At 39.0% G+C, this 25,133-nt stretch overlaps 1 protein-coding gene across 2 annotated transcripts in view; it reads left to right on the top strand.

The window, feature by feature from the left end:
* arhgap1 (Rho GTPase activating protein 1) overlaps positions 1-20,440 on the top strand; it is a 42,202-nt gene extending 21,762 nt beyond the window's left edge. Inside the window, exons 7-13 of one of the 2 annotated variants that reach the window (XM_061977724.1) lie at positions 9,302-9,400; positions 9,489-9,596; positions 9,717-9,793; positions 9,869-9,946; positions 11,311-11,439; positions 11,524-11,627; positions 17,989-20,440. In XM_061977724.1, coding sequence (XP_061833708.1) covers positions 9,302-9,400; positions 9,489-9,596; positions 9,717-9,793; positions 9,869-9,946; positions 11,311-11,439; positions 11,524-11,627; positions 17,989-18,156 — 763 coding nt within the window. In that variant the 3' untranslated portion in view covers positions 18,157-20,440. Of the gene's footprint in view, positions 1-9,301; positions 9,401-9,488; positions 9,597-9,716; positions 9,794-9,868; positions 9,951-11,310; positions 11,440-11,523; positions 11,628-17,988 lie in introns of both variants that reach the window. The other variant, XM_061977716.1, reaches the window with a different exon arrangement.
* The last annotated feature ends 4,693 nt before the right edge of the window (positions 20,441-25,133 follow it).

The following is a 25,133-nucleotide window of genomic DNA, read 5'->3' as shown; positions in this document are numbered from 1 at the left end:
TCCTACCCCTTTTCTTTTACATAACAGTTGCTAAAACTTTTGTTCACTTCCTGTTCTCAATTTATTCACAATATACTCCATAAGTAATCACAATAAAAATAAATAATAATTGGTGAAGTAAGTTACATTTCATATGTTGAGATAAGTAAGATTATTTTGTGAGTGAAAGAATGAAAGAATGGATGAGTTAAATAAATTCAGAATGTTTATCATGGTTCTTCTTCTTTATACTTTGTAAACACTTTAAGTTTGAAGAGTTTCTTGAAGTGGATCATATTAGTACATTGTTTGATTGCTTTGCTTAATCCATTCCATAATTTAATTCCACATACTGATACACTGAAGGTCTTAAGTGTTGTACGTGCATACAAATGTTTTAAATTGCATTTCTCTCTAAGATTATATTTCTCCTCTTTTTTTGAGAAGAATTGTTGTATATTCTTGGGTAGCAGGTTATAGTTTGCTTTGTGTATAATTTTTGCTGTTTGCAAATTCACTATGTCGTAGAATTTCAGTATCTTTGATTCAATAAATAAAGGATTTGTGTGTTCTCTATATCCAACATTATGTATTATTCTAACTGATCTTTTTTGTAACACCGTTAATGAATGAAGTGTACTTTTGTAGTTATTTCCCCATATTTCTACACAGTAACTCAGATATGGTAACACTAGTGAGCAGTAGAGAATATGAAGTGATTTTTTGTCTAGAACATGTTTTGCTTTATTCATTATTGACGTGTTTCTTGCTACTTTATGTTGTATATTTTTTACGTGAGATTTCCAGTTCAATTTATCATCAATCATTATACCAAGAAATTTGGTTTCATTTACTCTTTCAATTTCTATTCCTTCTATTTGTATTTGTGTTTGACTTTCTCTTCTACTGTTACCAAATAGCATTATTTTAGTTTTACTGAGATTCAACGATAGTCTGTTTTTGTCAAACCATCTTTTTAATTTGTTTATTTCTTCTGTTATTATTTGTAGTATCTTCTGTGTGTTCTCTCCTGAACAAAACGCTGTTGTATCATCCGCAAATAATACTAACTTTAAATCTTTTGTAACTTTACAAATATCATTTATATAGAGATTGAATAATTTAGGTCCTAGTATTGATCCCTGAGGTACACCACAGGATATATTTAGCGTTGTAGACATGTGTTCGCCTAGCTTCACGTATTGTTTCCTGTTCATTAGATAACTTCTTATCCAGTTTAAGACTAACCCTCTGATGCCATATCGTTCTAGTTTTTTGATTAAAATATTGTGATTAATTGTGTCAAATGCTTTAGTTAGATCCATAAAAACTGCTGCCGCACATTTTTTATTATCTATAGCATTGGTAATTTCTTCTGTAATTTCAATTAAAGCCATCGAAGTTGAAACATTAGCTCTGTATCCATATTGATTTTCTTCGAGTATTCTATTTTTATTTATGAAACTCTCTAATCTGTTATTGAACAGTTTTTCAATGATTTTAGAAAATTGTGGAAGTAAGGAAACAGGTCTATAATTTGTAAATTGATGTTTGTCGCCAGTCTTGTAAATTGGTGCAACTTTAGCTATTTTCATTTTGTTTGGAAATGTACCTGTTTGAAATGATAGGTTACTAATATACATTAATGGTCCTGAGATCTCTTCAATAACCTTTTTTATCGTTTCCATATCAATTCCGTTACAATCAGTTGAAGTCTTAGATTTACATTTTTTTACGATTGTAACTATTTCCTCCTGTGTCACATTACTGAGGAACATGGAGTTGGGATTTCGCTCTATGGTATCATTATAGTCCTCAATTGAAACTGGGTCTGGAATCCTTTCTTCCAATTTTGGTCCAATATTTACAAAATAATTATTGAAGCTTTCAACTACTTCCTTTATGTTGTCATTTTTTTTATTTCCGTCTAAGAAGTATTGAGGGTAGTCCCTCTTAGTGCCATTTTTAATAATGCTATTGAGGATGCCCCATGTTGCTCTCATATTAGTTTTGTTCCTGTCCAATATTTCACTGTAATATTATTTTCTACATAATCGTAGTATGTATGTTAACTTGTTTTTATACTTTTTGTACTTAATTTCTGCCTCTGTAGTTCTTTGTGCTATAAATTTCCTATATAGTGTATTTTTCTTCTTACAAGCATTTTTTAATCCTTTTGTCATCCATTGTTGCTTATTCTTTCTCTGCTTATTACTGAGTTGTATCCATGGACAATGTTTGTCATAAAGTATTATGAACTTGTTTAAGAAATGTTCATATGCTTCATCAACCTCATTTTCTTTGTACACATTGTCCCAATCTTGCTTTTGTAGCTCAATTTTGAAAGCAGTCATCCTCTTCTCTGTGCACAGTCTTCGAAATGTCCTTTTGTCTTCCATGTTCTTCTTGTAGTTTCCATCATATATTGTAAAAACTGGCAGATGATCACTAACATCGGTTATAAGTAGACCACTTGTAGTGTTATTATCAAAATCATTGGTAAAAATATTATCAATAAGCGTGGCACAGTGTCCTGTAATTCTGCTTGGCTTTGTGATTTTAGGATATAAACTGATGCTGTACATTGTATCAATGAAGTCATCAATAGACTTTTGCTTGTTAGGGTTCAATAAGTCAATATTAAAGTCACCACATAAGAAAATTATTCTTTGCCCATTGTCCATGTAAGTAGCCTTGATCCATTCTTCAAATGTTTCTATACTTGACTTAGGTGATCTATATATACAACTGATGAATATGTTTTTGCTTTTTTCCTGACATATTTCAATTGTTATACATTCTCAGATATTATCTATAGCAAATGACATGTTTTTTACCACTTTGTAGTTCAGGTTCTTTATCACGTACACAGCTACTCCTCCTCCATTTTTGTTGGTTCTGTTGATGTAGTTTAGTTCATATCCTTCCAGATCAAAATCTATTCCTTTTTTATCATCAATCCATGTTTCCGTGACAGCAATCACTTTGAAGGGTTCGTTGATGTGTTCCAAAAAGTTCTTAACATTGTTGTAGTTTGCATACAAGCTTCTGCTATTAAAATGAATAATTGACCATTTGTTATCACATTTAATGTTGCTGTTATATTGATCATCCGTATAATAAAAACAATTATTACTGAAGTGGGAGAAAAAATGTGTATCTGGATCTATATCATTTTCCAAATCCTGGTTTTTGTGATCTTTGTTGCAAAAATGTTTTAGTTCCATATTTTCTTGTTCAACAATCTTTGATGTTGTTTCAATAATCTCTATAAGTGTAGGTGGATGCAATCCTGAATCTAGGTCCTCTTGTTTAGTCGTCCCTTGGAACATAGTAGTGTTGATGCTAAATTTAGGTGCTTGTTTTCTGTCAGAGTCCATTATCATCGTTGTTGTGGAAGCTGTGTAAACTTTAAAAATTGTCCAGGTCCTTGATGTCATGGACAGCAAGTACTCTTGCTTCTGGACCTCCATTCAGCTTGATGTAGATTTTACAGTTGGCGCTCCAAGTTCCCTGGATTTTTCCCTGCTTTCTCAAGTCGCGTGCTTTCTTGGCGATTCCAGCATTACGTTTTGTGAGATGCTCATTCATGTACACATTTGTTCCCTTCAGCTTCTTTCCCTGTCTCAGCAATGCCATTTTAGATTTTCTGTTTACAAGTTTCACGAGCACGACTGGAGTGGCGTTGTTGTTTCTTCCGTTCAGTGGGATGCATGTTTCGATGGTATTAATGTCAATTTCAATTTCTTTTGATTGCAGAAAGTTGACCACTTGCTGTTCTGCTGAGACCATATCCATTTCATCTGGTTCACCTTCATTATTCACAGCTTTCGCATAGGATCTTGGTTTAATTCGGTGCCCTGTCACGATGATATCATTCATCCGTTTATCCTGATCCATTTCATCTATGATTTTCCTCAGCATGTTGTTGTCTTCTTGAAGGATCTTCATTTGTTTGCACATTTCAGTGGCTTCATTATTTCTGATGTTTTTGTGAGATTGCAGACTTTCTATATTTTGCTGCAGACTTTTCACATCTCGTTTGTGTTCTTTCATTTCTTTCATTTCTTCTTTCCATCCCTGCATCATGTATTTCCATTCTTCTTTCATTTCTTCTTTAAATTCATGGAATAGTTTTTGTAGTATCTCTTCTTGATTCCCATTATGTCCTGTATCCAGCCTCAAATCTTGTTCCCATTTGTGTTCTATGTCAGCTGACCCCGAATGTTTCGGGATTTCAGTCTTTCCTTTAGCTTTTCGCATCGCGGCAGTCGCTGACGTCAGTGCCTCTTATGTCTTAACGGCATTTACTTCTTTAGCAACTTGCGGTACTTTTAACTTGTTTTTTCAACAATTTCGTACCTTGCGCCGTTCAGAGATCAATTTGAGGTGTCAGCCCGTCAACTTATATCACTCTGCGACGTCGGAATCACTTTAAAACAGCTGTAAACTCGCCGTAGCTTTTGGTTGCTAGGCAACCGCTTTGAACTGCGGCAAGGCGCCGTTGGCTTGAGGCTAACGGCTCTTGCAACTCGCCTATTTCAGCGTATCTGTGCCTCTCAACTGACCAATATCAGATCGAAGATGCCAGGTGACTCTCCTGTGGCTGTGATCACAAATCAGTGGTCAAAATCTTCAGACTTAACAAAAACTCCGGTAGCAGAAGCGGAGCCTTTTTCTTTTGCGTCCTTTCTCGTTGACAGGTTAGGTTAAAAAAAAAACTAAAGTAATCATTCCGTTCTAATTTAATCCCCGCTTTCGTGTGTGTGTTCGCCTGTGTGTGTGTTAAGGGTAGGCTAGCAGTGGAAAGATGCCAACATCATCACAAGTTACAAGAATAAAGGTGACAAACTTGATTGCGGCAACCACAAGGGGTTTGTGGCCCTCGCTTCTGCTGGAAAGGCGCTCTCAAAAATCATGCTGCTGCGGCTGATGAATAACATCACAAAAGTTGTGCTTCCTGAAACCCAGTGCGGTTTTAGGAAGAACAGGAGTGGACACGATTTTTTACGGCAAGGCAACTTCAGGAAAAGTGCAGGGAGCAACATCAAAACCTCTTCCTAGCCTTCATCAACCTTTCCAAAGCCTTTGACACAGTAGATAGGGAGCTCCTGTGGTGTGTGTTAGACAGGTTTGGCTGTCCAGGCAAATTTGTTAACATACTCCGACGATTTCATGACGGCATGATGGCCCGAGTGATCATTGGCAGGCAGTAGTCAATACTATTCCTTTTCCACACAAGAGTGCGACAGGGGTACATACTTGCACCTGCACTCAACATCTTCCTCCTCTGCATTACCCTGCTTCTCCACAAAGAGCGAGAGAACAAAAAGTGGCATGGTGGATTTGAGACTGCATGGCAACCTCTTCAATATCAATAGGCTGCAGGCTGCCACCAAGCTGTCTAATGTGCAGGTACTTGACATGCAGTACGCAGATGACTGGGCCTTTTGGAGCCCACTCCCCTGACAACCTGCAGACCTTCATTGCTGCTGCTGTACAGGCCTACAGCAGTATGGGGTTGTCAGTCTACATCAATTAGACAGAAGTGGTCTGTCCGTGGAGTTTCAGCACTCATCCTACCCCCTCTTTTAAGTTTCTTTTAAGTATCTTGGCAGCTAAAGACCTCAATGAGGAAAGGTATCATCAGGCATGAGGACCTTAAGGTCATCGCTGCTGATTGTGCCCTCTGGAGGCAGTGCTGATATGTGGGGACTCACCAGCTGGAAAAGGAGCAAACTGCCAGACAGGAACAGCGCTGTATTAGGAGAAACACACCCAGAGATGCCAAGACTAACACTAAAACAACCTACACATGTCCAACATGCAATATAATTTGCGGCTCCAGGATCAGACTCTCCAGCCATCAGAGAGTCCACAATTAAAGTCATAAGTGGACGTCATCATCGGATATGATGGACAACCAAGAGAGAGAGGCTAGCCTATCTATCTAGCTAGCGTACAGTCCATTGCAGCTAAGGTTGACAACCGTCCCCTAAAAAACGTAATCGTCCTGTATTTAAAATGGAAACAAAAGTATGCGTTTCATACAGAGCTTTCCAGGAGCGCACTTTGTCCCGTATTTTTATGACTGAGAATTAAAAACCAGTCTGTAAAATATAAATACATTCCTCAAACGACAACACAACCGTTTGCTGCGGGCTTACCAATCGATGGCAGCGTGTGAGATCGCTCACATATCAAATTCATTGCAGTCTGACTTTTCTGCCATTCGTTTTGTCTTGGCTGTCACTTTGCCTGGTGCCAGCTAACTAGTTATCAGCCCATTGTCTGGTAATTAAATTAAACTTTTTACCGCAGTGACATTTTTTTCTTGAAAGCTACATATGTGACTCATATCCGCGAGGTACGTGCTAGCGCACTCTGTCATTTAGTAACTCTGCTCTCTTGTTGTCATAATAATGTCTTGCCCTAAAAACACTAGTTGTGTATGTAAGTTGTTAAACATAAACATAGTGTTTCCAGCTTTATGATCGTGACACTACACTTTAAAAATGTGTACTGGGGTCTTCAACAGGTAATACAGTAACTATTTATTAATTTGATTTTATAAGTGTTCAGCTCAGACATTATGCTTCTATTTAATGACAAATTACCACAATATGTCATAAAGACCATGACCACAGACAATGATCTGCTTCATAAATAAAGCACAATTGAAATAAAGTTAAATTCAACAAACAAGAAGCGTACAGTTGCCTCCTTTCGACCTTCATGGTTAGTGTAAAACTCCTCCTGGCGTTTAATCCGTTACACTGTGACACAAGATACAAGAGTTGTATCTGTCCGAAAGCAAGAAAAGTGTTGCCTCCATTGCGGACACTCCACTGGACGGCAAAATCAAACTGCTCGGGGGCCCAACTTTGCCATTCTCTCGTCACTGTTGACGTGTAGTCCTTAACTCTGACATATGTCATGTTAATGAGGAAGCTGAGCTTGCTTCATACATTAATTCTTTATTTCAGTTTCCAGTTCAACACACATGAGCTAACTTGGCTAACATTGGCAACTCTCGTGACTCAGCACCTCACGTGACCTTGCGTGACAGAGATCTTTTATTGAAGGCTCTGACGGGTCATGAAATAGAAGGCCGCGTTCAGCAGTGGAGTCAGTTGATGGGCTCGCCTGTGAGGGATACAGACTTTAAAGAGGAGAGTAACCCATAATTTTACTCCCCTAGGTGTTACACCTAGAATGGACAACAAAGGCAATTCTCTCTGACATTCTCACAGTAAATGAATGAGTTCCTTCAGCTGCCTGACACTTTATACATAACTTGCTATCTACTGTACCCATTTTAAACAACTGTGAGGGTGTAAAACAGGTGTCTCAAACTCGCGGCCCCTGAGACAATATTTTATGGTCCCCCACCTTAATATGAAAACGTAATGTTAGCGCGGCCTGCAAGTTTTAAATGAATGGCACTTTACAGTGTTATGTGCAAAGCTGAACAAACCTAACAAACACGGTAGGGCATATGGCTCTTGTGGGCGAGACATCGACCGGGCTACAGCAGCTTTGCCATGGAGAGTATTTTTCCGTGCCTGGCTGGCTGGCTTTTTTCTATTGGGCACACGCAGATATTCATTCCAGCGCGCTGCGTTCACAACACTTCCAAAAAAAGTGTTTTAAATTGCTGCCCATTATAGTTATGTATGTCACTCTCTGACGAAATAAATCAAAATGATGCATACGCACCGGGATAAAAGAAAAGTAAGAAACTCAATGTAACTTAATGTAGTCTGTGTCAGGCTAGTCACGACAGTTTGGTTATGTTTGGGTTTTCCTCTGTGGTTGTGTTTATTTCCTGTCAGCGCTCTTATTTTGGTTCCATTTCCTGCATGTCTCCCTGACCGCTCGTTTCTCTCACCTGTCCCTGATTGGCAGCCTGGTACACCTGCTTGCAATTGCCAATCAGACTACCATTTAAAAGGAGAACTGCAGTCATGAAAATCGATTATATTCTTTGCACCCCATGTATCGTCAAGCATAACCCCACCACCCAGCCCCACCCTACTGGTTCAATAACAACTACCACTAATCATGGCAGATTTCATGAGAGCCAACAACTACTAGTTTCGGACAAATGATAATCCAGAACCTTATCTTTTTGAGACAGAATTTAAGGAGGATGAGCTACAAGTTTTAGATGCAAAGTGATAAGCAGATCCAGCTCTAATGAAATCCTAAGCATCATGTAGCAGTAATGCTATGTGCTGAACAAGAAATACAAACTACAAATGTAATAAAACAATCACTTACCGCACAATGTCCGCTCTCAGTGGGATGCTAACTGATGGGATGTCTATATCTTTCAGCACAAGACTTGTGTTCCCTGTTTAGATTATGAAATCATTATAATCATCACTCCTCAGTGAAAAAAATAAATAAGTTTGAGCAAATGAGCATTTTGTCAGGTATTCCTAGAGATGTCTTAAGGTCTAAGTTGAAGTTCAAATTTCTCAGCCTATAACTACAACCTTCTACTATACAGGTGCAATTCATAATTTATAATCTAGCATTAATTTTTAACAACTCAGAGTTTGCAGTAGCTCTCCGGCTCAGTATGTACATCAATAGCTGTACCTAAATAACCTTTTCTTATCTCTGCTTTCAAAACAAGTTGCACACTTTCCAGTCTTGGCTTGTCATGTAAAATGCACAACATGTTATTCTATTTCTGTGATCAAGGCGCAGTCTTACTTTAAGTGGTTATTCGGGCCTTAGCGCTTTTAATAACAATATCAGTAACACTTGGTTAATATGCAGTTTACGGTGTGTTAATTGTTGGCAGTTTTTGGACCTTTTTTTTTTTCCAGAGGGCTTTGTAGACTGAATAGATGACTCCCATTAGCAACATTGGTAGATGTCTAGTCTGAGACGTTTTTTTTTACAATAATACACAAAAAAGAGAAACACATATGTGTTCTTGTATCACATAGAGATTGAGAATAATAGGCAAAATAACCCCGTAAGGGACAAGCGGTAGAAAATGGATGAATGGATGGGGAGAAAAAAAAGTGCAATTCCCCTTTAAGGTCTACAATACCCGGAACTACTGGTAGAAGTAGTTAACAAATCTAGTCACATGGTTAAAATGTGAATTTCATGCAGCTCATTCTCACCCAGACTCCACCTGCAGCGTACCCCAGGTTAATTAAGTTTGAGATCACTGCCCTAGACAGTAGGTGCAATGTGATTTTCCCCTTTAGGGACTGTGTTAAGTATGGACATGACTTCAGAGGAACCTGATTGAGCATTAATTTGAGCAATCCTAATTTTCTTGTCTTTTTTTTTTCAGCTTTAAGTTTGGAAGAAAAATCAACTATGTGAGCTATCTGAGTGAGCTGGATGATGTGGTCAAGTGTGAGCAGCTAATCATTCCAGTCCGTGTCAAAGAGTAGGAAGCACTCATTCGTTCGTGCATGCAGTGGAATAAGTTCTGCAACCATTATTCATCTTAATACCAAGCTGTTATGTGTGTGCAGGTACGACAACAAGTTGAGGGCATCCCTGAAGTCACCTTCCCAGCTTCCCCTGTCCCCTCCTCGTAGCCCACCTCTCCCCAACCAGGTCTTTGGGGTCTCCCTTGAATTGCAAGTCACCTTTTACCTGTTTTACTAGATCAAAAAATCTCAAATCTCAGTTCTCAAATTTAGAGGCATCTTTGTTTTTGAAAATGTTTCCACTTCTATGGTAACGAGTATGTGTCTCAGGTTAAGAAAGATGAGTACAGATGGGGAACCGGTTCCTGTGGTGATGAGAGACACGATAAGCTTTCTAACAGAGCAAGGTGCCTGAAACATGTACAAAAATGTAGCATCTTTATGCATTTGTTTGTTGCTGTCCTAACTCTTGTCATTGCCAGGATTGGAGATTGAGGGGATTTTCCGACGTTCAGCCAACGTGACTTTGGTGAAGGATGTCCAGCTCAGATATAACTCGGGTGGGAAGTTTACACTGCAAAACATGGAAACTAAGCAAGATTGCACATTTGAAACCAACGGAACAATGCAATTATTAGTTAGATTTATTATACACATTTCTGAACCCCTGAAAGGAAAAACTGAAAACGAGAAAAGCACTCGGAGAGCGCAGACCTACGCCAGGCCCTTTCTGCCAATAGTAAAATAAAAAAGTCCTGAGTCCAGATCAGCCACAAAATGTAATTACTTGTTTTTTTATGCCATGTACATTTTCTGAAAGATAAATGAAAATCTCCTAATACCTTTTTGAGCCATTTATCGCGGAATGAAAATCGTAGTGAAGCGTTTGTCAGTCAGCTACTGTGTAATATCAGTGTACAATCATCTAAAGTTTTCCATCAGGCTGTGTTAGGCTTACCACATAAATATACAGTAGACGTGGATGAAGTGATTATTTTTAACTAATCGTGGCATGGCATGCACACAATAACAGTGATGTGCCACCTACAGTTATATATGCTAGGAAAAAAAGTAAAACATTTTTGTGATATTCGTATTAAAGATAAATATTTCAGTGTTCAGGATAAGTAGGGGTTGAACAGTTCACAAAATCGACGGTTCGGATCTTACCACTGGTTGTGGTCACAGTTTTTTGTTCAGTTCTCTCTAAGGCTGTGAACCCTAATTTGTCCAAAGATAATCGTCTTTGCTGTCTGCCATGTTTAGAAAACACACTCACGTTTGATTCAGGGAGTAGGAACAAATTTGTTGCAGAAAGTCAGACATCCGCTGCTATGGAAACGGAAATAAATGCACCGAATAATTAGTTCCGGCTGTGCATAAAATGACCAAAATACGGTAAATATTGTACATGTTACATATTGTTATGATCGTGTCTGTTAATACATTATACAGTATATAGATTTGCAATATGTATACAAAACGTTGATGGAGGGCTTTGAGGACTACAACTGCCCATTAGCTGCATCTTGCAAACGTGTTTTATCATCTTTAAAATCCTTTAAAAAAAAAAAAGACGTGTGTTCTTGTCTCTCATGATGATTGTGAACGATAGGCAAAATTCCACAAAAAAAGTGCAGTTCCCCTTTAAAGTGGTGTCGTTTTTTGTCATGTACAGTTAAATTATTGCTACTCTTGGTGGTAATATGGCACTTTAGGGAAAAATGGTTAAATAAATGCATTCTATTAATAACACTTTGGCTTTTATTATCAATTGATATTAATTGGTAGAGTTGTAAATGATGAATGTCCAAAGCTAACTAGTTTACAATGATTTTCTTATGGTCCCGGATGAAATACCTCTCAGGCTGGATATGGCTGCAGTTTGACAAATAAATCTCCCTTTGTGGTGCCTGGGTTGCAGGAGCGGCAGTAAATTTCCAAGAGATGGAAGATGTCCACTTGGCTGCAGTGATCCTGAAGACGTTCCTGAGGGAACTTCCAGAGCCACTGCTGACTTACCAACTTTACAACGACATCGTCAACTTCACCTGTGGGTTTGCCGTGCAACACCGTATAAAAAATGCTACCATGTCTGCAACACTATCATTCACTATCTGTGTCTGTTTTGGTCAAGCTGTGCCCACCGAGAGTCAGGTGACAGTCATGAAGACGCTGGTGGAGTCGCTGCCAGAGGAGAACTATGCTTCACTCAGATACTTAATCAAATTTTTGGCACAGGTACGTTTTCCACCTTTATCCCTCATCAGGGGTCTTATCTATAAAACGGGTTGTGGAATTCTGATTAAAAGAAAAAGTACGACACAAAGCCCAAGTTTGGGTACGTAGAAAATTGACAATGAAGAAGCGGAATTTTACGGGGAGGGAGTTGGAGGCCGAAAAGCATCTTGTTTGGAGGACACAGCAGAAGCATGACAAATATTATAATTCCTTTTATTAAGACACTTACACATAATCAAAAGAAAACATAACAATAAAAGTACATACAGAGTAATAATTATAATAAAACAAACAGTGTAAATCAACATTAAATGGGCAAAAAAAAGAACATTTTATTATGACATACTTTGTCTAGGATTTAAAAGCAGTTTTGAAGAGGTGGGTTTTTAGGTCTTTTGAACGTTGTGCGGTAATGACATGAGCGGATGAAAAAGGGAAGAGAGATTACACTTTTAGCTGAAATGTTTTTAAAGTACCAGTATGATGGAAAAACAAGTTGACTTTATATGTCTAATTGTGTTTCGTTGTATCCAATAAACTATATCCAATTGTGGTTATAATCCGCAAAGTATGTGGAAATACCATCTAAGCATCACAAAATGCCACTATTTCAAACGGCCATTTAGAATATTCCGCTCCGAATATCTTTGGCAATTTTCGTAGATTCTAGGTCAGAATACAGCGTGGCGCGGTAGGGAAAGTGGCCGTACCAGCAACGTGAGGGTTCCTGGCCCCAGTCCCAGCGTCTACCAACCCAGTCACGTCCGTTGTGTCCTTGAGCAAGACACATCACCCTTGCTCCTGATGGGTCGTGGTTAGGGCCTTGCATGTCAGCTCCCGCCATCTGTGTGTGAATGGGTGAATGTGGAAATAGTGTCAAAGCGCTTTGAGTACCTTGAAGGTAGAAAAGCGCTATACAAGTATCACCCATTTATTTACCATTATGACATCACAATGGGACTGCTTCTGCACTCGGACCATGTCATCAAATCAGCCATACAGTAAATATGCAAAAATTGGAAAGCGATGTGAGTGTGAATGTTGTCTATCTGTTGGCCCTGCGATGAGGTGGCGACTTTTCCAGGGTGTACACCGCCTTTCGCCCGAATGCAGCTGAGATAGGCTCCAGCACCCCCGTGACCCGAAAGGGACAAGCGGTAGAAAATTACATAGGGATTCACAATATTCCATTTCCATGTCATGACCTGAATATTAACCAAATATGACTGATATTGTTATTATATGCGCTAATACAGGCGGCCTATTTTAGCGGCACATTGATTGCTGTGAGCTAATGCTAGCTAACGCTGCTGTTCTTGACACACTAAGCCGGCGGCTGGTTCTGCTTCGTCTCAAATTTGATAAAGTTAGTTCCGGATTATATTTCATGCACGTTATCACCTGGTAGACACAAGCAGACATTAGTTGTTGTTTTTTTGTTGTTAAATTCTTTTTCTCTACTGGATTATGAGAGCGTCCCGTCGGTAGGCATCCCAGCGAGAGTAGAAATTGTACAGTAAGTGTTTGTTTTAATACGGTTAGTTTGTATGTTTAGCACCTAGCAATGCTGCCGATGCGACAGTGTTTCAATAAAACTGCATCCATTTAACTTTCGGCTTCTAAAACTTATAGCTCATCCTTCTTGTGTTCGGGCTTAAAAATATAGGGTTCTGGACCATAATTTTTGCCAAAGTAATAGTTGTTGGCTCTCACAAAGTCTGCTTGTTGAGCATTGTTGTTGATGAGGAAGAGATCTGTGGTTCCTCCTGCTACGTCTCGGATATCGTGACTGGCTTACTTATTATCTCTCAAAATGGCTCCGGAACCTCAGAGAGTGATACTATTTTGATCATATCTATTTACTCGCAAACTTTGTAAGTATTTTGGTGTCATCAGATATCTATGGTAACAGTTTCAATATAGAGTCAACTTGTTTTTTTCCATTCTGGTTCTTTTAAGATTTTATCTAATTAATGCAACACTTTCAATTAAAATGAAGGCTGAAATATGCTCTTGCATATTGTAGCTTGCATCCCCTTTGACGGCGTCTTGATTTGTTTATAGCTCTTCCGCAGGTGAATAATTGTTTAGCGCCCGTGACCTAAAGTGTGTTTTGAATTTTGGTCCCAAGTGCAATTGAGTTTGACGCCTCTGATTGTGTACCACAAGGAAGCGTTTTAGATGTAGATTTTTTTTAAATTCCTTTCATAACAATGCTTTCCACAAATGTTTTTTAAGTCAATAAAGACATGGTGGTTAGTGCAAGGATTGATGAAACATTTAATAACAACATGTAGATTAAGTAAATTAATGTAAAGATGATACAGTGTCTCAGCACTCGCATCTGACCAACTGGAAAATGCACAAATTGTATGAAAGAAAGCAACAGTGATTGAACACTTGCATGCAACTGTTGGTTGGTATGAATGTTGGTTATCGTGTACCCAATGTGCACTCTTAAAATAGTTACTGAGTGTATTGTTTGCTTGCTTGTAATAATTTGCACAAAACGTTTACACATAAATAAAAAATAGTTCTTAAACAATTTTGTTTATTTACAAAAACACAGCTCTCTGGTGTCCCACGGCCCCAACAGCACAATAGCGTTGCAAATTTGCCTGTCCTTCACCAGGCCTCGTTTAAGGGTTGCACAGCCCACTATTACGAATGTCTTCTCCGGTTTTTGAGCAACATGGACATTAATAGTAAACTGTTGTTTCTAAATGATTAGTTTCAGCACCAAGCCAACAAAAATCTGGATGTTTCAGTCATCATTGCACACTTGTATATAAGAAGGTAACTATTGGAGACAATTCCAAGTCATGTCCTTAAGAGCATAACTAGATCATGACGTTGTGCGTAGTAAAGACTAATGGAGGCCAATGATTTTTTGTATTAATGAAGTATTTTTTTACTTTCATTACATGTAGGATCAAAGTTTATTTCAAACATATGACTTCAATTCACCATCCATCCATTTCCTACCGCTTGTCCCTTACGGGGTCGCGGGGGGTGCTGGAGCCTATCTCAACTGCATTCTGGCGGAAGGCGGGGTACACCCTGGACAAGTCCACACCGCTTTACATGTTTTGCTATGTCAGATTGTGTTTTTATAGATCACATACTTTGCATGAAAGACACCATCTATTTTTGGCTGTGTTTTGTGCAACTGAAAGCTTCATAGTGGGGCTTGGCGATTGTATGACCGTGATCAATGATCGCGATTAATTTGAGATCGATCACAGTGATCAGCTCCTACCATAATTACCTCGATCACACATGGCGGAAATACTGCAGTAGTGAACAGTAGGGAAGCAATGGTGCTCGGTATAATGCTGCGTGGGACAATCCGCCTTTATTGACCGTTGTCCTTTGTGTGTTTGTGCGCGTGTATGGATGTGTTTGTGTCTGTCCCTCCGTGCGTGTGTGCGACGATCCCTGTCCATCGTCGCAAAAGTCAGGCTTCTCACGACGTAATGAATGTTCAATCAGCGTTATGCCTCTTCATTCTTACACAGCTGAAAGTGCAGCCAAGAAGAACAAAATAAAGAAACATGGCCAACACTGGCATAGAAGTTGATACACAACATTTACAAACCCCTCAAGTTGAAGTTGGCACGTTGTGTAAATCGTGATTAAAAACAGAATACAACGATTTGCAAATCCTTTTCAACCTATATTCAATTGAATAGACTGCAAAGACAAGATAATTAACGTTCGAACTGGAAAGCTTTTTTTTTGTGCAAATATTTGGAATTTGATGCCTGCAACATGTTTCAAAAAAGCTGGCACAAGTGGCAAAAAAGACAGAGAAAGTTGAAGAATGCTCATCAAACACTTATTTTAAAAATCCCACAGGTGAACTGGCTAATTGGGAACAGGTGGGTGTCATGATTGGGTATAAAAGCAGCTTCCATGAAATGCTCAGTCATTCACAAACAAGGATGAGGTGAGAGTCACCACTTTTGTGAACAAATGTGTGAGCAAATTGTTGAACAGTTTAAGAACAACATTTCTCAACCAGCTATTGCAAATTATTTAGGGAATTCACCCTTTAAGGTCTGTAATATCATCAAAAGGTTCAGAGAATCTGGAGAAATCACTGCACGTAACATTAAATGCCCGTGACCTTGGATCACTCAGGCGGTACTGCATCAAAAACCGACATCAGTGTGTAAAGGATATCACCACATGGGCTCAGGAACACTTCAGAAAACCACTGTCAGTAACTACAGTTTCTCGCTACATCTGTAAGTGCAAGTTAAAACTCTCCTATGCAAACCCAAAGCCATTTATCAACAACACCCAGAAATGCCTCCGGCTGCGCTGGGCCCCAGCTCATCTAAGATGGACTGATGCAAAGTGGAAAAGTGTTCTGACAAGTCCACATTTCAAATTGTTTTTGGAAACTGTGGACGTTGTGTCCTCCGGAACAAAGAGGGAAAAAAACATCCTTATTGTTCTAGGCGCAAAGTTGAAAAGCCAGCATCTGTGATGGTATGGGGTGTATTAGTGCCCAAGACATGGGTAACTTTCACATCTGTGAAGGCACCATTAATGCTGACAGGTACATACAGGTTTTGGAGCAACATATGTTGCCATCCAAGCAACTTTGTCATGGACGCCCCTACTTATTTCAGCAAGTCAATGCCAAGCCAAGTGTTACAACAATGTGGCTTCATAGTAAAAGACTGCGGGTAACTAGACTGGCCTGCCTGTAGTCCAGACCTGTCTCCTATTGAAAATGCGTGGCGCAATATGAAACCTAAAATACCACAACAGAGACCCTGGACTGTTGAACAACTTAAGCTGTACATCAAGCAAGAATGGGAAAGAATTCCACCTGCAAAGCTTCAAAAATTGGTTTCCTCAGTTCCCAAACGTTTACTGAGTGTTGTTAAAAGGAAAGGCTATGTAACACAGTGGTAAAATGCCTGTGTGCCAACTTTTTTGCAATGTGTTGCTGCCATTACATTTTAAGTTAATGATTATTTGCAAAAAATAATTCAATTTCTCAGTTCGAACATTAAATATATTGTCTTTGCAGTTTATTCAATTGAATATAAGTTGAAAAGGATTTGCAAATCGTTGAGCTCACGTTGTGGTGTGTGCAGTAATCCTGCCCTGAATACGGTCTTGCAAGCAGGCACAGAATGTCTTTGTATATTGGTACTCACTAGGAAAATAAACATGCCTACTAATTCAATCAGAAAAACAAGAAGTTTTATATCGAAATATTTTTTAATCAGACTTTTTTTTTATGTATGCTCTGATCCAACTCATCAGATATACTGTGTACTAAAAAACTCAGAACAACTGCAGACACTTTTTGTTCAAATAATTGTTTAGATTGTGGATAAAAGAATGTTGTTCCTGAAAGAATCCCTAAAAGTGTTTAATGTGTAGGTACACATTATTTTACAGTACCTCAAATTCAAACTGCACTTTAATGTACATTCATTAAATATAAGAATAGAGTTTTTAAAAAACTCCAAAATCTGAGTCATTGCTTGCCCGTTCAAAGAATCAAAGAATACCAGTATTAATTTACCATTTGAAAGTGTTCTTTAGTAAATGTTAACTTGAAAAATAAGTATTTTAGTATTCAGTGCATTACTAATATTTTCTTTACTGCAGAATAAAGTTTTTGATGACAAGCAAAATGAGTTTGAGAGGGAAAAAAATGGTCTTTACCCCCCCAAAACGTACCTTAAACCTAAGTACTGACTGTAGCGTGAGTTGCACCACTTTTAAACGGCGTGGCGAAGTTGGGAGAGTGGCCGTCGCAGCAATCTGAGGGTTACTGGTTCAATCCCCACCTTCTACCATCCTAGTCACTACCGTTGTGTCCTTGAGCAAGACACTTCACCCTTGCTCCTGATGGGTCCTGGTTAGCGCCTTGCATGGCAGCTCCCGCCATCAGTGTGTGAATGTGTGTGTGAATGGGTGAATGTGGAAATAGTGTCAAAGCGCTTTGAGTTCCTAAAAAAGGTAGAAAAGCGCTATACAAGTACAACCCATTTACCATTTAAACACAATCATATATATATATAAACAAAATGAGAGTTGTCAACTTAGCATATATTACCTCGATCAAACATGGCGGAAATGTCTGTTACAAAATACTCCAGTAGTAAACAGTGGGTATGGTACTCTGTATAATCCTGAATGAGACAATCCGACTTTGATTTTTTTTTAAATACAAAAGAAATTATGATATTAATCGATATCGAATGATATTAATAAATAAATTGTGATCTTTTTTTTTGCCATATTGCCCAGCCCTACTTCATAGTGTGTTATTCTCTCTTTCTCTGTCACGCTTTGACTCTAAATCTGTCTGACTCCGCGTGTTGCACAGGTGTCAGCTAACAGTGACGTGAATAAGATGACCAACAGCAACCTGGCAGTCGTGTTTGGGCCTAACCTCCTCTGGGGGCGGGACAACGGCATGTCACTCAGCGCCATAGGACCAATCAACAACTTCACCAAAAGCCTGTTGGACCAGCAGCACTTGGTATTTACTTAAATGTGTCCTGTCAGACTCTACTGAGGCAATTCTGCATTGACAGTGAGGCACAAAATGCACATTAAATATCCCTTGGATTATATCTTTTGTCACCCAGCTTTGTGGTTGGACTGTTAGTAGTGTCGTTTGAAAGTGTATCCTCTTCAACATGCAAATGTCGCATGTAAAAATTACAAGTTTTGACAACATAATTTAAAGACCACCAAATTTACCTTGAATTGTTGCAGTTTACCTAAAGAAATTCCAGCCACAGCCGCCACTTGTGTAGAGTTGTTAGATGAAAACAAACATCAGAAACGTAGTTGTCCCATTTTTCTGTGTTTTACTATTTTTGGTCACTGCAGTTTCTCTATCGTGCAAAAAAAAAAACCCTGATTGAAAGGAATACACTTTAATAAGTGAAGTTGTGTGTGAAAAGCCTCAGGTTCATTTCAATTTACAGCTCCAAATGTAGGCAATCTTTAGAAATGCTGTATTGAAAAAGGCAAAATAAGATTACAGTGGAGCCTGTTTAAGTTCACCAACTTAAGTCCTGGTCCACTGTGCTCTTTTCACTAAAAAGTGCCCACTTGAGTCAATGTTGACGTGCATGGTTGATTTGAGACACATACGGATCATTTCTATTAACGTCTCTATATAAGTCGACATGTGTTGTACTATTGTTAACTTCATCATTTTCGCTGGCGTGTTTTTGCAAAGGTAGATTTGTAATTACGTGCAAATCAATAAAAAATGGAAAAAAGGAACTGCCACTTACATAAAAAGTTTCAGCGTAGGACCGTAGGTGCTTTCTTTTCTCGTGCAACAAATTGCACTGATTGAAATTTCGCAAGAATGAGGGAAAAGTATTCTGCCATCGATCCAAAAATAAATTATCTCTGTGTCTCTGGCAAAAATCCTAATTAATGTGTTAGCAAAAGCCATTTTCGGTAATGTCAACAACAGTTTATGTCAACGTAAGTCAGCCAATCGGAGGGATGTCGACTTAAGCAGTTTCCACTGTGCTTTGGGACGCTATAGTACCATATCGTAATAGTTTATGCATGCATGTGTTTTCCCAACATGACCCTTACCAAATATGTCTTTTTAGAGTTGGATTGTGTGATTGCTGTGTGGGTTTATTTTGTACTTGTACTTGCCTTGATGTTGTTCACGGTGTGCCATTAACGGAGGTACAGTAGTCCAAATATCGTGGTGTCCTCTGGTCCGTCAGGGATAAAAAGGTTGGTTCAAATTACCGTACTCTTTGCCTTTTACTTTTGCTGCAAAATCTCATTTGAAAAAATGCTGCCTTTTAACAGGCGTGACCTTGTCTAAAGGTATCAAGAGCTTTTATCTGCATCTTTTGGTTTTAAATGCTGTTAATCGTAATTTTAGGGAAACCGTTTCTGCCTGAATTCCATCCTCTTACAACAACTTGCACGATTAAAGTTTAGTAAAGGTAATGACTAAACAACGTTAGAAAGAAGTCCATTATGTTTACACTTCCACACTTTAGCATGACCGAACAAGAGCAGGAAGAAGCACACCTTATTTAATCCAATACCAAATTTGTATTTGACCAAAAACAATCCTGCGTAATAGCGTCCACATGCCCCTAAAAAGATGCACACATATCAGAGTTGTGGTGCCATTGGAAGAAGTTACTAATACATCAAATAGCTTGATATGTTACTATAAAATTATGTGGTGTATAGTTTGAACATGTTGTGCTAACCGGTGTGTTAATCTTGGAAACACCCTCGAATTTATTGTGTTTTACTTTAGAATGGAGTAAATGTTAAATATTACAGTGCTATATATAATTCCTATAAGGGCGGGAGCGTAACTATATATTGTGTGTACACCTCAATCCTGCCTGATGCTGTAAGAGGAGCTTGTAACGTCAAGTTGTTGTTATAGTTACGTCCATGCACTTGGTGTGTGACTTAATTGATTTAAAAGAAAAAGTCAAAATATACCTAGGGCTACCTTGTAAAAAAAAAAATCCAACAATTCCTGTCAGTGGAAAAGAGAAGTGCCATTCTTGACATTTTCTCACTTGCTGACTAATCACGTCTTTGTATGATCTATTGATCTCTGTACTGTAATTTGTTGTCCTGGTGACAGTGAAGTATGTTTTCTCTCTGGGAGAAATGTTTTCTTTTCAGGCTGATTTCTTGACACGTAGTGGTCTTATTTCACAAATTTAATTTTTCATCTTTGGGGTATTTTGTCTTGTATACCGTATGTATGATGATCAAATAATGTAATATAATTGTGGCCAAATAAAGAATCTTAAATACTTTGTTTTTTTTGTGAGTTTTTTCTAAGTTTGTTGCTGATATTTAAATTAGGGCTGTAACAACTAATCGATTAAAATTGATTATAAAAATAGTTGGCGATTAATTTAGTCATCGATTCGTTGGATCTATGCTATGCGCATGCGCAGAGGCAATTTTATTTATTTATTTATTTTTATTTATTTATTTATTTATTTTTATAAACCTTTATTTATAAACTGCAACATGTACAAACAGCTGAGAAACAATAATCAAAATAAGTATGGTGCCAGTATGCTGTTTTTTTCCCCCAATAAAATACTGGAAAGGATAAAAATGTAGTTTGTCTCTTTTATCCGATTATTAATCGAAGTAATAATCGACAGATTAATTGATTATCAAATTAATCGTTAGTTGCAGCCCTAATTTAAATATGGAAGAGTATATTTACCAGTGGTGTGCCGTCAGGGCCAGCAAGGCCTTCCCTGCTGGCCTAACATAAATCATGATCATTAATGAATAAAAGTTCATTTAATTTTTAATTAACTTTCCATAAATATATAAAAGTATTCATCATATTCTCTTAATGTCATATTAGGCTATTTTAAGTTAGAGCTTTTATCCAATCAGAATACAGCTAGCTTGTTGCCAGCGCTGTATGAATTCTGCCGGAGGCCTTCTGACCCAACATTAGCAGCGGCTGTGCAGTTTAACGAACGGAGGACATTCAGTTAACAGACAGTTGCGATAGCCGATCAGATCACAAGTTGTCCACACATCTGCGGTCCCCTCCAAGGTTTCTCATTGTCATCCCATCGGGTTGAGTTCTTTCTTGCCCTGATGTGGGATCTGAGCCGAGAATGTCGTTGTGGCTTGTGCAGCCCTTTGAGACACTTGTGATTTAGGGCTATATAAGTAAACATTGATTGATTGATATAATGTCATTACATGTGGCGTACAAGTACACAGGGGCGAAAGTACTCAAATTGATGGGGAGAATGCGCACAAAGTCAGATTTAACAGGAAACGGCCACAATTTAGGAGGATCCCTGCTATACAATGTTGGCCAAGCAGGAACTATAAGAGTCGAGGGAATTTCACTTTAAGATGTGTAAAAGGTGTATCGGATTACTTTCGATTTCAAATCGGTTAATATAGAAAGTAAAAAATATTTTGTCCTTAAAAAAAAAAAAAAAATTGAGCTGAGTTGATCATGTGGTATATTTCTGATCGGTTACTCTCCCAGGACAGAGTGACTGTGTGATGAGCCAAGAAGACGCCAATGAGGAATCGCCGAACAAAAAGCTTTATTTGTTTCAGCGAGCCTCAGTCAGAAAGAGTATTGGCCTGATTACTCTCCTGATGTCCTCTCGGACCACTGTCCTTAAATATATTTTACACGAAGACCCTTACTCTTTGTAATTCTAGCCTAGGAGCCGGCCAGTCTGGACAAAGCCCAGTTTGTTGTTTGGCCAGTCAAGCTATTTCTTGACCTTATCCCTCGCCTCAGTTTGAGACGGGTGACCTCCGACCCCTGATCTCTACTCCTATCTGTGGGGGCTCCTACCAGACATCGCTAATGTGTTTATAATCACTCCTAAAATTCAAGCCTGCATTCCTTTAGGATTCCAATTGTCCTAGGGGCAAGGGCCACCACTCTCTGGATGAGCTGTGATGGACATCTGCACCCGAAGCTATCTAAGGGCATATTTCCCGACTAGAATAATCCCCTAAAAGATTATGTGACCAAATACAAATGCCTGCTAGTTAACAATCATATAAGACAAATGTTCATGCCCCAATTCACCTCAATCACAATTGATGTTGTCGTCCTGAAAAAACAGTAGGTCGTTCCTGGTGGCAAAACAGCTTATTAATGAATGTCCTTCTCGCAGAATGAGGTACTCTTCACAATGTCAGGACAATGTTGTCAGCTGTGTATGTTACATGAAAACCCATTCATTCCAAGGCTGTGAAAGAAGCAACCGTTAACACAAAAGAACCCTTAATCCTGGGGGGGAAGTGTCTCCAGAAGGAGCAACCGCTGCTGTCATTGACTAGATACTGTTGTTTCCTTCTTGTGAAGAGTGCCAGGAGACGAAAACCACAACATGGAGTTCTTTGTCTACACTTGAACTATCCATCCATTTTCTACCGCTTGTCCCTTTTGGAGTGGCGGGGGGTGCTGGAGCCTATCTCAACTGCATTTGGGCGGAAGGCAGTGTACACCCTGGACAAGTCGCCACCTCATCGCAGGGCCTACACAGATAGACAGACAACATTCACACTCACATTCACACACGAGGGCCAATTTAGTGTTGCCAATCAACCTATCCCCAGGTGCATGTCTTTGGAGGTGGGAGGAAGCCGGAGTACCCGGAGGGAACCCACGCAGTCACGGGGAGAACATGCAAACTCCACACAGAAAGATCCGAAGCCCGGGACTACTCAGGACTTTGGTATTGTGAGGCACATGCACTAACCCCTGGTCCACCGTACTGCCTACACTTGAACTAATCATTCCAAATCATCCTTTTACTTTTAATGGACAATTGTCTTATAAACCAGAGGAAAATACCTTTGTGAAGATGGACTGCAACTTCTGAACTACTCGCGGCAGAGGGCGCTATTATTTTTTCGGCCGTTTGATACATGGGACAAGACACGTCTATCATGAAAATAGAACTGCTAAATAACTGTTGTAAAAAAAAAAGTTATTATTTAGCCTTTATTTAACCAGGTAAAATCCCATTGAGATCAAAGATCTCTTTTCCAAGGGAGACCTGGCCAAGAGGGCAGCAGCAAGGTTACATTAAAAACAGTAAACAAATACATAAAACATCACATTTACAACATTAAAACTTGCTCACATGACACATGTGCATACAGACAAGGTAGACTGCAGTCCTTTCACAGAAGCTTTAAACTCATTCAACGTAACAAGGGTTTGAAGTTTAATATTCGATTGTAGGTTATTCCAAGTCTTCGGTGCTGAAAACCTAAATGCTTTCTTGCCCAGTTCAGTTCTTACTTTGGGGAAATTACAATATGCTGGTGTTAATCTGTATGGTCATGATGAGGGTTCACAAATGTTTGTAAATATACCGTGCCTGAAAGATTATTGACGGAGAATGTGAAGTGTGTGTGTGTAAGAGAGAGAAAAAGACGTGTGCACGAGAAGAATATGTGTCAGAATTGAACTTCTAGCACAAGATTGACAATACATTTTTTTAATTTTTTTAAAAGCTTAAGCTTTGCTTCTTCCTACCTAAGATTTGCTTCTTCCTACACTGGAGACGGCGTGCCAGCAACCCAGGGGCGCCGAAAAGGGGGGTAAAGGAGACGGATTCTAGGGGCCCATGATGGAGGGGGGCCCAGAGAGGCCCCTAATGATGATGAAATCATAATACAGAAAAATAATGACACTAAGTTATTAACTAACATATAATCACATATGTTTTATTTTCCATGTCCTGGTAACAATACCTTTATTTGTTTTGGAAGCATCAACCCCTGCAGGGCCCCCCCCCCCTCTATTTACGTAAAATGGTTCAGTCCGACTGGATCAGCTGCAGGTAGCGCACCAATTTGTCACAGACAGCGCCACAGCGGGCAAAGCAGAGGACACAGCAGTATGCCTAAAAAATCAGGCAGCCAAAAAAGAAAGGAAAATAAAATAAGAGCGGAGAAGGAGTTGAAGGGTCGACAATATGTCACCCAATATTTTCAAAAATAAAGGTGAGTTTGTTAGTTGTGGTGGAAAGTTATGCATATTAACTTTGTCCCTGTCTGTGGTAATAAGCTAGCTCACTTTTCTCACCATGTTAGCTCAAGAAAACTCTGGATTTTTACATTTTACTGCTATATTAGTTAAATAATCAATCCAGTCAAACATTTATCAAGCTGTTCTTATTCAATAAGAGTTTATTTCCAATTTAAGAATCAGTGGTGCAGCAAATAAATGACTCAAAATGAATTCCATTGTATTCAGAGTGCTCAGTTCTTCCCCTACTGTACATGTCAACTGTGATGCTGTTCTTCTTTCAAAAATATGGTAATGATAGTCAAAAATACCATTAAAATGCATAATTGTATGTAAAATAGCATCAAAAAATTTTGCCGCTGTGTTGGGGGCCCTGTAAAGATTCTTTTCATGGGGCCCAAAATCCCTAGCGGCGCCCCTGCAGCAACCTGAGGGTTCCTAGTTCAATCCCCACCTCCTACCAACCTCGTCCCGTCCGTTGTGTCCTTGAGCAAGACACTTCACCCTTGCTCCTCATGGGTCGTGGTTAGGGCCTTGCATGGCAGCTCCTGCCATCAGTGTGTGAATGGGTGAATGTGGAAATAGTGTCAAAGCTCTTTGAGTACCTTGAAGGTAGAAAAGCCCATTTATTTACTCCTTTTCGGACATGATGTAAAGTGATATCATATGAAATTGTGTGATGTATGATGCTGTAAGTGTGTTCATGTTAAACTAAAGAAAGAAAGAAAAGTGCTGTACTTTGGGACTTCTGATCGCAACAACAACACGATAAGCTGAAAAACACACATTCGGTCATTATTTGAGAGGGGGTTGTAGCCGATTCTATGGTCTGTCCTGGAACCAGTGGTCCCTACCACTAGGGGCGCTAATGAGATGGTTGTGACCAGTGGCACAGCTGTGCTCTCCATTGACTTTGAATGGACTTTACTATTTCCTGTCTTTTCTGGACATTT

Source organism: Nerophis lumbriciformis, linkage group LG01 (assembly GCF_033978685.3).
Source record: "Nerophis lumbriciformis linkage group LG01, RoL_Nlum_v2.1, whole genome shotgun sequence".
Lineage (NCBI taxonomy): Eukaryota > Metazoa > Chordata > Actinopteri > Syngnathiformes > Syngnathidae > Nerophis > Nerophis lumbriciformis.
This window is presented reverse-complemented; position numbering and strand designations above follow the sequence as displayed.